This window comes from Somniosus microcephalus, chromosome 4 (assembly GCF_052327205.1).
Source record: "Somniosus microcephalus isolate GS21.2 chromosome 4, FLI_Smic_1.0, whole genome shotgun sequence".
Taxonomy (NCBI): Eukaryota; Metazoa; Chordata; class Chondrichthyes; order Squaliformes; family Somniosidae; genus Somniosus; species Somniosus microcephalus.
Genome location: NC_140990.1, coordinates 241,669,650 through 241,683,108, shown reverse-complemented (window position 1 = coordinate 241,683,108; position 13,459 = coordinate 241,669,650). Strand labels below are relative to the sequence as shown.

General features: G+C 36.8%; 1 protein-coding gene across 50 annotated transcripts in view; it reads right to left on the bottom strand.

Moving 5' to 3' along the window:
- The window catches only part of LOC147120302 (titin-like), a 359,546-nt gene that overhangs the window by 236,526 nt on the left and 109,561 nt on the right, over positions 1-13,459 (bottom strand). For all 50 annotated transcript variants that reach the window (XM_085986008.1, XM_085986052.1, XM_085986054.1 and 47 more), the window contains 13 exons: positions 12,144-12,707; positions 9,894-10,175; positions 9,486-9,764; positions 9,068-9,346; positions 8,679-8,957; positions 8,276-8,563; positions 7,144-7,422; positions 6,659-6,940; positions 6,246-6,524; positions 5,836-6,114; positions 3,921-4,199; positions 3,522-3,809; positions 2,985-3,263 (listed from right to left, as the gene is read on the bottom strand). In XM_085986008.1, coding sequence (XP_085842134.1) covers positions 2,985-3,263; positions 3,522-3,809; positions 3,921-4,199; positions 5,836-6,114; positions 6,246-6,524; positions 6,659-6,940; positions 7,144-7,422; positions 8,276-8,563; positions 8,679-8,957; positions 9,068-9,346; positions 9,486-9,764; positions 9,894-10,175; positions 12,144-12,707 — 3,936 coding nt within the window. The remainder of the gene's footprint in view (positions 1-2,984; positions 3,264-3,521; positions 3,810-3,920; positions 4,200-5,835; positions 6,115-6,245; positions 6,525-6,658; positions 6,941-7,143; positions 7,423-8,275; positions 8,564-8,678; positions 8,958-9,067; positions 9,347-9,485; positions 9,765-9,893; positions 10,176-12,143; positions 12,708-13,459) is intronic.

Sequence of the window (13,459 nt, the reverse complement as noted above, 5' to 3'; positions counted from 1 at the left end):
ATCCAAATTCAGTACCCTGTCCCTGCTTTCTCCCCATATCCCTTGATCCCTTTAGCCTTAAGAAATATATCTAACTCCTTCTTGAATATATTTAATGAATTGGCCTCAACTGGTAGAGAATTCCACAGGTTCACCACTCTCTGGGTGAAAAAATTCCTCCTCATCTCAGTCCTTAATGGCTTACCCCTTATCCTTAGACTGTGACCCCTGGTTCTGGACTTTATGCTACTACTTTCTCAAAACCAAAATAAATATTACATCATCAAATTTAATCTTTAAAAATAGCTAGGGCTATATTTCCCAAATAATTCATTATTTTGTTTCCAATGATGCCAGTGGACAAAAAATAAGTGCATGCAATATTGCTGCAGATGATTTCTTATAATATGATCCTATTATGGGAGCAAAAGAAAACCGGATGATCACATCGCGTTATATTAACACTCCCCAAGTAGCTAAATTGTCATTTAACCAGCACAAATGATGAGCATTTCATTCATCTATTGTCAGAGAATGCACAAACTTTTCCAAAGTGGTACAAAGAAGATTAAGGAAAGACCATTTCACTGACTCTTGACAGGGTAGATGCAGAGAGGATGTTTCCCCTCGTGGGGGAATCTAGAACTAGGGGGCATAATCTCAGAATAAGGGGGCTCCCATTTAAAACGGAAACGAGGAAGAATTTCTTCTCTCAGAGGGTCGTGAATTTTTGGAATTCTCTTCCCCAGAGAGCTGTGGAGGCGGGGTCATTGGATATATTTAAGGTGGAGATAGACAGATTTTTGAATGGTAAGGGAGTCAAGGGTTATGGGGAGCGGGCAGGGAAATGGAGTTGAGGCCATGATCTTATTGAATGGCGAAGCAGGCTCGAGGGGCCAAATGACCTACTCCTGCTCCTAGTTCTTATGTTCTTATGACTCGTACATGAAGGTCATGACTGAAAAACACAATGAATTCTTTTGGGCTGGAGAGATTAAGGGGTGGTCTACAAAATTACATTAGACACAACAAACATGACCATTTGTGACAGACCACATGAACTTAAGAGCAACCATTGTGAGGACCGTTGAGCAAGTCTGGAAAAATGATCATAATATAACAAAGGACTCAAAATAGGTGATACGCCTATGAGTTGTTAAAGGTAGCAATGAAAAAAAAACCAGCACTCACACAGACAACTGAATGAATTACCACATATGAATTTGGATTCTCTAAAAATGATAATGGATATCTGGGCAAGAATTTAAAAACCCTTGTTATTAGACACAAAAAATGTTGCACTAACTCAGAGAAACAGCAAGGAAGGCTGTTGCAAATTGCATTACACACACCAGAGTGGTAAAGAGAATGTACTGCTGGAAGGAATTTACATGGTTCAATTTACCCTGCCTAAATTCACATTGTTGTCATGTTTAAAAGATAAAGTTGAAAAACACAGAAAGGAAAGAAAAGAAAATGGGCAAATTGATAGGTAGGAAAGCTCTCACAGTGACTGCTAGGGATGCAGCATAAAATTGGAGGGCACTGGTGACCTTTACCATCCCTGTAGCACAAAATGGGCAAAACAGCACACCTGAGTCACACCCTCCCTACTAAGCCAGGGCAATTCATGCATTGCTTCTAGTGAAGTGCGGGTAACTGCATCTATTGTGGTAGATCTGCTTCCTTGAGTTGTATGTTTTGTGAATGCTATGTCTCCTTTGTTCATGCTGCACTATGAGTTAACCAGCAATGTTGGGGGAATTAAAAGTTTAGTAGTCACTTCTGTCAATACTGTTGTGAAAATGAGAAACCTTGCCATTCCTTTTTGCAACTAACTCATGGATTTGGTACTAAACTTAATTTTCATATTGATCTTGCTCTGCATACATTTCTCAAGACTGGCCTTTGACAAGACCTGAATGCTCCATGGCAAGCACATTTGTGCTCCCCATTGTCATCATCAAGCATGGCAGTAATTCTCATGGTAGTGGTAAAAGTACAAAGAAGTCTCTGACTGCTTTCTACTACTCTTACTCATCTGCTTATGCCTGTCTACTTTCTTCTAAAACCATTCAATTGTTCATCTATTGCTTTTTCCATCATCCTCCAGTGATGCCTCTCCCTTTCTCACCACTGCTAAGCTCAATCCATCCTTTCTGTTTCTGTATCTCTTCATTTATAGTCTCCCACTCTCTTTTGATTTGTTTTGATATTTCACATACACAACATAAATCACCTTAAACATAAACCACCTATGATGTTTGGCGACGTATCCCACGCACCTCTTGGGATTATGGGTCATGCAGTGTGATGTCACCCAGGGAATTATTTTTTAGTAAAGCACTGCTATCTTTCCTAAAAACAATCTTCAATAACAGAAATCTCAATATTTTGTCTTTGAGGGGCAGTTACATACAAGCCACATATAAGGTTTAAATTAATTTTGGATCTATGTCAAGCTACTAGCAAGCTAACAGGTCGTGGTATTCAAATTTAGGATTTATCCACCAATAAGGGAGTAGCAATGAGAACCTTTTCTAAACCTTAAGACCTGTGGAATTCAAACAGGAGGAGCCAGCTGAATAAGAAAAACAAGTGTAAATAGAAACTAATTTCCTGGATCTCACAGATTGCATATGGTTCACCTGCCTTAGTTTGGCTAACCCAGTTCTAATATATATTTAAACTAAGTACATAATCAAAAATCATTGTAGCCTACTGTCACATCATGACACAAAAACCAAAACCATTGGAAACAAAAAAAAACACATTTTCATTGCTCTGAGAAAAGTAAGACATAGAAATAATGTTGAAGGAAGATTCAGGTTGATCATAGAATGTAACAAATAAAAATAAAGACAGGCTACATAAAGAACAGACACAAAAAGAAATGTGTAAGAGAAATGGAGCTATCAGATAAAGATTTACAATGTTTTTAAGAAACATAGCAAAATAAAACTGTGCACAATGTTACATAGAAACATTGTTAAGAAAATCCACACCTTTGACAAAAAGATTTGCAGCACACGATTCTGTGCCAACTTCATTCTTGACTTGACAAGTGTAGTCACCCGTATCAGAGACTTTTGCTGAATGCAGTTGTAGCATACTTGTTGAGCCTTCTTTTGAAATGTAATATGAATTACTAGGCACCAACTCCTTATTGTCCTTGAACCATTTTATCGTCATTGGAGGTGTCCCACTTATAACACTTCTAAACTGTACTTTGGAACCAGGCACAACATCCTGGGACAAAGGCTTCATAGTAAAATACGGAGGCTCTAAAATTTCCAGAGGAAAATTGCAGTTATGGCAAGAACATAAAAGGAAAATAGAGTACTTTTCTTTCAAAAGGTATGCCAAAATAAGTGAGTACAAGAATAAATATGTAAGTATAACGTATGGTATTTTCAGGATGTTTGTCAACGTAGCAAACTAAGATGCATAACAAGTAATGTTTGTGGTAACTAAAAGGAAGATATTAGCTGAACTAGTTAACTCTCGTAAGCAATTAAGAAATTTGTGACAACATTTCAAACCTTTCACAGTCAAGACACCGTTGCTCTGGTCAGTTCCAGCAGCATTTGTTGCTCTGCAAGTGTAAGTTCCACCATCTGTCATCTCTAGTTGATGAATCTCCAACTGCGCCATGTTATCATGATAAGAAAATTTATATTTTTCATTAGCTGTTATCTCTTCATCGTCCTTATACCAGAGCACACTCATTGGAAGAGAACCGGAGATCTTGCATTCCATCTTAATGAAAGAAGTTTTGATGCCATCCATATTTTTTAAGTTCCTTTTAAATGACGGTGGAACTATGCGATCTGTCCAACACATAGTAGGAAAGGAAAAGGCTATAATTTCTTTCAAAATAATTTCTGTTTCTTTTAAATATTGCAGTAAATGCAATGAAATGGAAGAGTAAGAATACCAACCCAATACTGTAATAGAAGCTTTGCAACTGCTGCTACCAACATCATTCTCGACCTCACAAGTAAATTCACCACTATCCTCCTTCTCGGTAGTCCGAAGCTTTAAACTTGTAACCTTATTTGTAAGACTGATTTTATATTTTTTACCAGTCGTCAACTCTGTGCCATTCTTAAACCACCTGGCTTTAATTTCTGGTGTTCCTGTAAAGCTGCAGTCCAGCGTTGCTGGCTCGCCTGCAGTTACACTAATAGAGTCTGCTTTCTCTGTAATATTTGCAGGTTCTGTGACAGAAAAAGAATATTAGAACGCAAGAATATAAGAAACAAGAAAAGGCCATTTTGGCCCACCTAATTATCTTTCCTTGAGCCAAGCTATTCAATATATCACAGAACTATTTCCACAAACTCTGCTTGTAAAAACTATACTATTTGTTAATGCCTTTCTCAAGTTCTGGGAAATTCTGGTTATGCAACTGTTTTAATTTCTCATTTAACAAATATTCATCCAATTCCATTTTATTTAATTAAAAAAATAATGTATTAACTGCATGCATTAACAACTTCGCAATTTTACACCTGTCTATCACAGAATCACAGAAACCCCACAGTGCAGATAGAGGCCATTTTGGCCCATCGAGCCTGCACCGACACATATCCCACCCGATCCCCGTAACCCCTACACCAACACATATCCCACCCTATCCCCGTAACCCCATGTATTTAATCCCCCTAACACTAAGGGTCAATTTTTATCATAGCCAATCAACCTAACCTGCACATCTTTGGACTGTGGGAGGAAACCGGAGCACCCGGAGGAAACCCACGCAAACACGGGGAGAATGTGCAAACTCCACACATTAAGAACCAATGCCTAAATTCTTTCAGTTATTCTTTCTTTTGGTCACAGTTCTAATAACTGCATCAACTTCACATTAATGTAATCAGTTATTCTCATGACTCTAAATATTGTTGTATTATACTCTTCTTCCATTTTCTCTATTCTCTGGAGAGTGGTCCAGAAATTGCTGGAGTGGCGCATCTCGCAGCGAGTGCCGTGAAATCAATTTTTTTCTTCACCCTTCAGATCGTATTATTTTTGTGCCGCAAATTGCTGGAAATGCAAATCGATAATTGGTGCGGCGATGTGAACGGGGCATCTGGGACCTCCTGAACCATTAACCAATTAAATTTAAGGATAGACAAAGAAACAGAGTTAACGATGGAGAAGGAAATAGGGTCAATTAGAGACAAATTAGAAACAGAAAGAGAAATAAAGAGGGAAAGAAAGATTGGATTAAGAGAGAGATTTAAAAAGACAGAAAACAAAAGTAAGAAAACAAAATTAAAATTTTTAATTTTAAAAACCTCTGAACAATTTACTACCTGCAGGAGTAAGACTTGATTGTTTCAATTTTCTCTTTCTTGGCCTCCAAGGTTGAGTTTCATGTCAGGATCATAAATCACAGTATTGACAGTGTCCTTATGACATGAAATACCAGCCCTAAATATTTGTGGTGAGATTAATTCGTATTTACGGCACAAATCCAGCAATTTCTTGACACTCATGGAGAGGAACGGCAAGCTCCCGTTTTTGCGAGGCTAGCAGCAAATAGTCCAGCAATTTGTGGCAATTCGCAACTAATGGTGTATCTCTTCCTTGCCATAAATTGCTGGTTTTTTTACAGGCTAATAATGGCGGGTGCCGTGAACGCGCCATTATTTTCCCAGCAATTTCTAGCCCCCAATTTTTTTAAAGACTTTTTTACGGTCTAACCATTCCAGCACATACTGTGCTGTATTTGCTTCAACTGCTTCAAAACAGCCTTTATGAAATTAAAACAACTTAAAACATTTAGAGCAGTTAAATTTTTTAAATAATTGAAGTTTTAACACACACACTAATAATCTTTAAACCAACCTTTCACTACCAAATTTGCAATACACTTTGTGATTCCTGCGTCATTCTTTGCCTGACAAAGGAACTTCCCACCATGATGTTTTTCAACAGAACCAATTTGCAGTGTAGCTATATCCTTCTCAAAAGATATCTTAGTGTTATCATCTTCGGTGACATCAGCTTTATCTTTTTGCCAGGTTACAGAAATTGGGCTTGAACCTTTCACAGTGCATTGAAACATAGCAGGAGTTCCCAAAAGCGCAGTAATATTTTCAATCTTCTTAACAAATGATGGAGATTCTGTTTTTAAAATGAAATATAATAAATATAGGATTTCTCTGATTAATCATTGCAAAATCAACTGATAATTAGTGTGAAACAAAATGAATGTGATATAATGGAACAGAAGCACTTGCTAAGTCTTTACTAACCTTTCAAAGCCACTGCAGAACTGCAGGAACAATCTCCCACCTCATTTGATACCTTGCATTGATATTCACCGACATCTACGGTATCACATTTAAGAATATGTAAACTAACTAAAGAGTTTTGGCAGATCGCCTTGTACTTTTTGCTAGGCCTTATTTGCTTATTGTCCTTATACCAAGAAACTTCATATGGGGCTGTACCAGCCACTTCACACTCAAGAATGATGTCAGAGGCTTTGAGCACCTCAAGAGATTCAAGTTCTTTTCTGAAAGATGGAGGTTCTACAAAGGAACAAATAACAAATTCAATCTAAAACATATAATTTTACACTTAGATCCAAAAAAGTTAAATGCCACAAATATCTTGTAAATGCAGCCTAAATTCGTAAAATTAGAAGTAAGATATCTTCACAGACCTTTAACTGTTACAGTAGCACTGCAACTTTCACTACCAACTTCATTCTTAGCTTCACAACTGTATTCTCCACTGTCTTCCACATCACTAGCAAGAATTTCAAGAACTGGCACACAGTTAACAAATGACATTCTGTATTTGTCACTGGGATGAATTTGCTTGTCTTTTCTATACCAGGTAACTTTAATTTCAGGTGTGCCAGTCACTTCACATTCAAACCGAGCTGAATCACCACTTTTCAGTAATTTTGATGGCTCTAGTTTCCTGATAAACACTGGTGGTTCTATAAAAATCAAGATGTCATAAAGAATACATTTAAAAGATAGTCATAAAGGAAGACAAAGAAAAAGATAAAATCATCTTCTCAGTGATGATAACTTCAATTCCTCTTATTAAAAAATATATACCCTACAATGTTAGATACTTTAATAGAATGAACAAAGAAAGTGGCAAGAATATTACCACCATATATAAAAAAAGAATCACCTTTTACAAAAAGGTTTGTTGTGCAGGAAATTGTTCCAGCGTCATTGCTGATTTCGCAAGTGTAATCACCCATGTCAGAAGGTTTCACTGAAAAAAGCTCAAGAAAAGTTGCAGAAATGTCCTTCATAATGAAACAGGAGCCACCAGTCACGAGCTCTGTGTCACCCATGAACCATTTCATTGACATTGGAGGTGTTCCATTCACAACCGTCTTAAACTTCACCGTTGAACCCGGTAGAACTTGTTCAGATGCAGGCTTTATTATAAAGCTTGGCGGCTCTAAAAGACATTCAGAAAAAAAGCATATGAATGATGCATAATGAATGAATATATGGAGCAAGTAAGCTTTCTCCCTGTTTATTCCTTCCATTCCCATAAGCAGTGATTCATGTTGGGGTACAGTGTCACAGCTCTAGCAGTCCACTGGTACCTCAGCTAACTGAGATCAGATAACTCAACACATTTTAGCAATTAACTCTGGGACATTGCAGGAGCTCCCCTGATGGCTCAGCAAGTTTATCTGGCAAGTAGCTAACTAATACAGACCAGCAACATACAAGGTTTGTGCTGAGTTAGCTGACCATAGCCAGGGCAGATGATGTTTCATTACAATTAGTCTGAGCACCATGGTTAGAGAGGGAACAATTATACAGTGTTCCCATTCCCAATCTCTGGCTAGAAGTGTGTGCATGTGGACACTGAGCAAAGACAGGATTCAACTCTGCAGGGATGATGGCTGCAGTTGAATATCCCACCGACTTTCTCCGTCAAGGCTCATACATGAGTATTGGATAGCTGGGCAAAGCATCAGAAGGTGCCATGGAATTATGCCTTGGCGTGGAATCAACAACTTCGAGAGAGGAAGAGAGCAAAAAAAATGGCCCAAAAAAGCCTGGGATGATACTGATCTGTACAACTTAATACTACACCATTTATTGCATTTACACATCGAGTCATCGGAGAGTAACTTGCAAACAAGTGCAACAAAGAGTTGGCCAAACTTGAACACACTTATCAATGAAGAATATGCTTTAAATGAAAATAAAATGGGTTTGCAAAATCTGGAATGAAAATTGAAACAGCAAGAGAAAAGATGTCAGTGCAGAAGCAGAATTAAATTATTTGTTCAAACCTTTTACACTTAAGACTCCACTGCATTCATCACTTCCTGCAGGATTAGTAGCTTTGCAGGAGTAAGTTCCACCATCTGCAATCTCTAATTGACTAATCGCCAAAACAGCTGTGTTGTCTTGACATGACATTGTATACTTATCATTGGCTGATAACTCTTTGTCATCTTTATACCAAGAAGTCCTGACTGGGATAGAACCAGCGAATTTGCATTCCATGTGAATGGAAGCACCCAAGATGCTGGTAATTTTCCGTAATTTTTTAGTGAAGGATGGAGCAATCATACGATCTGTCCAAGGCAGAGTAACAAGTCAGTAAGATTACCAGAACAAAATTAAAATTATGCTTAAAATTACAATGAGCAAAGGAAATATAAATATGAAATTAGATAATTATATACTAACCCAGAACAGTAATAGAGGTTTTGCAACTGCAACTGCCCACATCATTTTTGACTTCAAAAGAGTATTCACCACTATCCTCATTTTCTGCAGAAATAATCCTTAGGCTGGCGACCTTATCTGAAAAACTTGTTTTACATTTTCTACTGGATATCAGCTCCTTGCCATTCCTGAACCATTTAATTTGTAGTTCTGGTGTGCCAGCTATTATGAATTCCAAAGTTGCTGGGTCCCCTGCAGTCACACTAATTGGCTCTGCTTTCTCTAGGATATTTGCAGGCTCTATTGCAAAATGAAATGGTTACTATTAACAAAACTTAGTAGTGTAAAGCATTGTCATTTCATAAAATATGAGGTTTGCATAAAATGGGCCAATACATTCTCCAACTGACCTTTCACAGTTAATGTTGCCAGACATTTTTGACTTCCTGCTTCATTTTCTGCATGACAGGTGTATCTCCCACTGTTGTTCATTTCAACAGCAGCAATTTGAAGAGTACCAATATTGTTCTCATAAGTCATTTTGATATTATTACTCTCTGTGACAACTTCTTTATCTTTCAGCCAAGATAAAGTGATAGGAAGTGAGCCTTTCATGCTGCATTGAAACACAGCTAAGCTTCCCAAAAGTGCAGTAGTGTTTTCAACCTTCTTCACAAATGACGGTGGTTCTAATTTAAAATGAACATACAGATGACAGAATATATATTTTATGGTCCATCCATTAAATGATCTTTGTTAAATTTTTAATATCTATTTATGACAGTACATTATGAAATATTTCCCTCACTTTCTGAAAACATTACTAACCTTTTATCTTTACTGTTGCACCACAGAGACATTTTCCTACTTCATTAGAAACGGTGCATTGATAATCACCGACATCTGAGAACTCAAAGAAGCTAATGTGGAGATAAGCACGAGCATTTTGGAAGATCATCTTGTACTTCTTACTAGTCCGTATTTGCTTTCTGTCTTTATGCCAGATAACATCAAATGGAGTTGTACCAGACAGCTCACATTCAAGAGTGCAATTGAATCCTTTTACTACTTCAGTAGGTTCAAATGCTTTGATAAAAGAGGGAGGCTCTACAAAGGAACACATAAAAAATCTCAGACTAAAATTCAATTTCAAACTGTTATTTTTTTCCCAAAATGGTTATAAAGAAGTAACAAAGATGTTGCCTACTATGAAACCAATGTCAACATCGTACAGACCTTTGATTGTAATGACAGAGCTGCAGCTATCAGTACCAGCTTCATTTTGTGCTTCACACACATAATCCCCGCTATCTTCTACATTTGTATCATTAATCTCAAGGACGGCTGTAGAATCAATAAATGATATCCTGTATTTTTCTGAGGAATTGAGAATTGCATTGTTCTTGTACCAGGCAACACTGATTTCAGGTGACCCTTTCACTTGGCACTTCAAGTGTGCTGAATCACCTTGTTTGAACAGCAAGGATGGTTCTAGCTTCTTAAGGAATGATGGTGGTTCTGAAGGAAGGTTTGAAGAAACAGTTTAAGAAATGCCAAAGAAAGGGCATTTACAAAAAGAGAACTAATATCACTAAGACAATTTTTAAAGAAAAGATGTGGCATGTAAAGTATTAATCATCACTAGTGATAATTGACAAAATGTTAAATTCTTAAACTAACAACAAATCAAAAAGGTAAAGACAAAATAACATCTATTTTACTGTTAAATTGGTATCAGATATAAAGCATCAATTGAATTAGTGAGTGATAACATTTTGGGTCACGTGGGTTTTGTTTTCATAATTTATGTGATCAACAGAACCCTTGATTTAATAACTCCTTTGTATCTTACTTCCAGATATTTATTTTTCTATATGTAATGTTTTCTGTTGTAAAGTTCAATAAAATAAACAGAGGTAAGCAAAGGATAAAAGAAACACAAAGAACCTGCTTGTCTATCACCTTCAGAATGAGACCAAAATTTTTTATATACAATGGCCCGTATTTTCCGATTGGAGGCTTCCTGCGTGTGGAGGCCTCCGATCTGGAAAAAATCTACGCCTTTACCTGAGGGCTCCAGAGGTCCGGACATTTCCGATCCTGGGCCACTCCACGATGAAATGCGCAGAGCCCAGGTATCCCAGGGGCGGTGTGGTTCGCAAGCGTCCCTGGGATCACGTGGGCCATGGGGAACCAATGGGAGAAGGGAATCTCCCTTCATACTTTTGACAGCTTAGACATGTCAAAAGTACGAATGGAGATCACTCCAAAAAGACATCAAAACATTAAATAATTTTTTTTTAAATCACGTTTTTAAAATTAGTTAAAAATACATTAAATTAAATATTTGAAAAAAAATTAAAGTTTTTTACAGGGCTAAAAATTAACTTACTTTTTTTTTTAAAGAGTATTTTTTAAATTATAAATGAGTGAAAATGTTTTTAAAAAACTTTTTAAAACTCTTATGCTGGTAACCAGGCGTAAATTTTTAAGTGATTTCAGCGGACGCAGGTTCTGCAGAAAGCGGAACTCTCCGCCCGCAGAGGCCCTTCTCCAGGGCAAGTGTGCGATCTGTCAAGAGGATTCTTGACAGGTTGGAAATGCCTGTTTTCAGCGCATGCGCTTTGCATGCCTGAAACCGGCATTTGTGAGGTCCCTACGGATGACATCTCGTACACACCCATAGGGATCGGAAAATACGGGCCATGATGTGAATCTGAATCCAAATGAAAAGAATGATGTCACAAACCTAACCGCACGGTAATTTTACAGTCAGCTTGACTATATTGCAAGAGCAGCTGCCTAATTCAGGTATAGATTCCACTAATTTACATTACTAACTTGACCTCTTTACTCAACATCTTTCATTATGTAATGGGGCAGATATTTAATCAAGGTCAAGATTGCCTTTAGACAAATTTAAAACGATCTGGTTTTGAGAAGCAGCGGATATTTAAGATAAATGCACGTTTAATTAAAATGATCATAAGGACAGATTTCATTATAATCAAAGTATATCTACTGTGTTCACTTATTGAAGAAAAGCATAAAATAACTATACTTCACAAAGTAATACATATAAAGCATAGTAAATTTATCAGTTATATAGAATTTGTAATTGCTTGAATATTACATATGACAAAATGGAAAAATATCCTTAAGTAAAGATATATAAAGAAATGGCTGCATACAGCTTCCATAAATGACGAAAATGAGGTAATCATAAATAAGAATCAGCTGTTTTAGAAAACAGCCATTAATCAGGTTGTTTTAATCAAAGCGCTATGTAATAAATATGATTGCGTATATGTAAAATATGCAAAACAAAATTAACAAAAATATTATTTGAATTAACCAGAATTAGGCTTAGCCGTCTAACCTGCAACAAGAAACATTGTCTCTAATAAAGGCTTTAAGAACGGTCAGTAGTTTTATATAAAGTAACCATCAGTTTTGCTTCAGTTTGCAACTTATAACACTCCTTACCTTTTACTGTTAATGATGCTGAGCAGGAATCACTTCCAGCTTCATTTGAAGCTGTACATACATAATTCCCTGCATCTTTCAGTTTGGTTTTCAGGATTTCTAGAACCACTATCTTGTCTTCAAATGTAATTTTATAATCTTTGCTAGAGTGAAGTTCTAATCCATCTTTTTTCCATGATATTTTTACTGCTGTGTCTTCGTCTACTTGACATTCAAGATGTGTACTGCTGTTAATTATAGTCTGAGTAGATTCAAGACGCTTCATGAAGTATGGTTTGTCAAGTACAGTCAGATCAGCACTGCAGATATCAGTGCCACAGTCATTGGTCACTTTGCAAGAATAGGTTCCTTTGTTCTGAACATTTAAGTTATTAATTTCTAAAACACGCTTGTTATCTTTGGTTGATATTTTGTAGTTCTCTTCATCAGTAACATCAACACCATTCTTCTGCCAAATGGTATGGATCACAGGTGATCCAGCCACTGTGCACTGAAGTCTTGCAGTTTTACCCACAAATGTTGTAACTGATTCCGGTCTAGTTATAAAGCTTGGTGGGGAAAGTTCTACAAAAGAAACATCTTGGTTAGGATTTTCATTTACTGAAAGAATTAGGCTTTGAGATAGTACTTATTTAGGACTGGTATGTTGCCCCAATTTACTTAAAAGATAATAAGAAAGACAAAAGAAAACAGATGACATTGATACTCTCTGCTGCATTTGTTGCAGCATTCATATAGTTTACCGTCAACATTTTTTTTTAAGCAAACTCACTTTCAAAACAATTTTATCTGGGTAGCAAAAATAGGTTTGGATGTCATCGCTTTGTATTGTGTTACTGTAAGATAACTGAAGGAACATATGAATTCAAAGTGAAATATTTTTCTTTAAGAAGGTGAAGTAATAATATATATGGAGGGACAGAAATTTTTTGTAGTTTAATTTCAAAATTCATATATCTTTAAAAAAAAGAATATTACACTACTGAAACAGCTACAGAGACCTATTCATTTGTTACAACGATTTAGACACATTGGCCCAGAAATTGCAGTCAGCAGCGAAGCGAATGCATTTGCTGCTGGCCCCAAAGTACACTTCGCACAAGGATCTTGCAATCCCTGTGCCGAGAACTTTGGGTTTTCCGACCTTCAATTCAATTCAACAGACTGTAGTGGGGAATCTCCTTGTGTGAACTGCTGTGCTGTCAACAGGCTGTCTGAGCAGCCAATCAAAATGCAGAATTCTCACAGACAGCAAATAAGGGAGTGAGTTAGCTCTTAAAATTGTAACTTTTTAAAATAGTTAGAGAGAGCAAAAG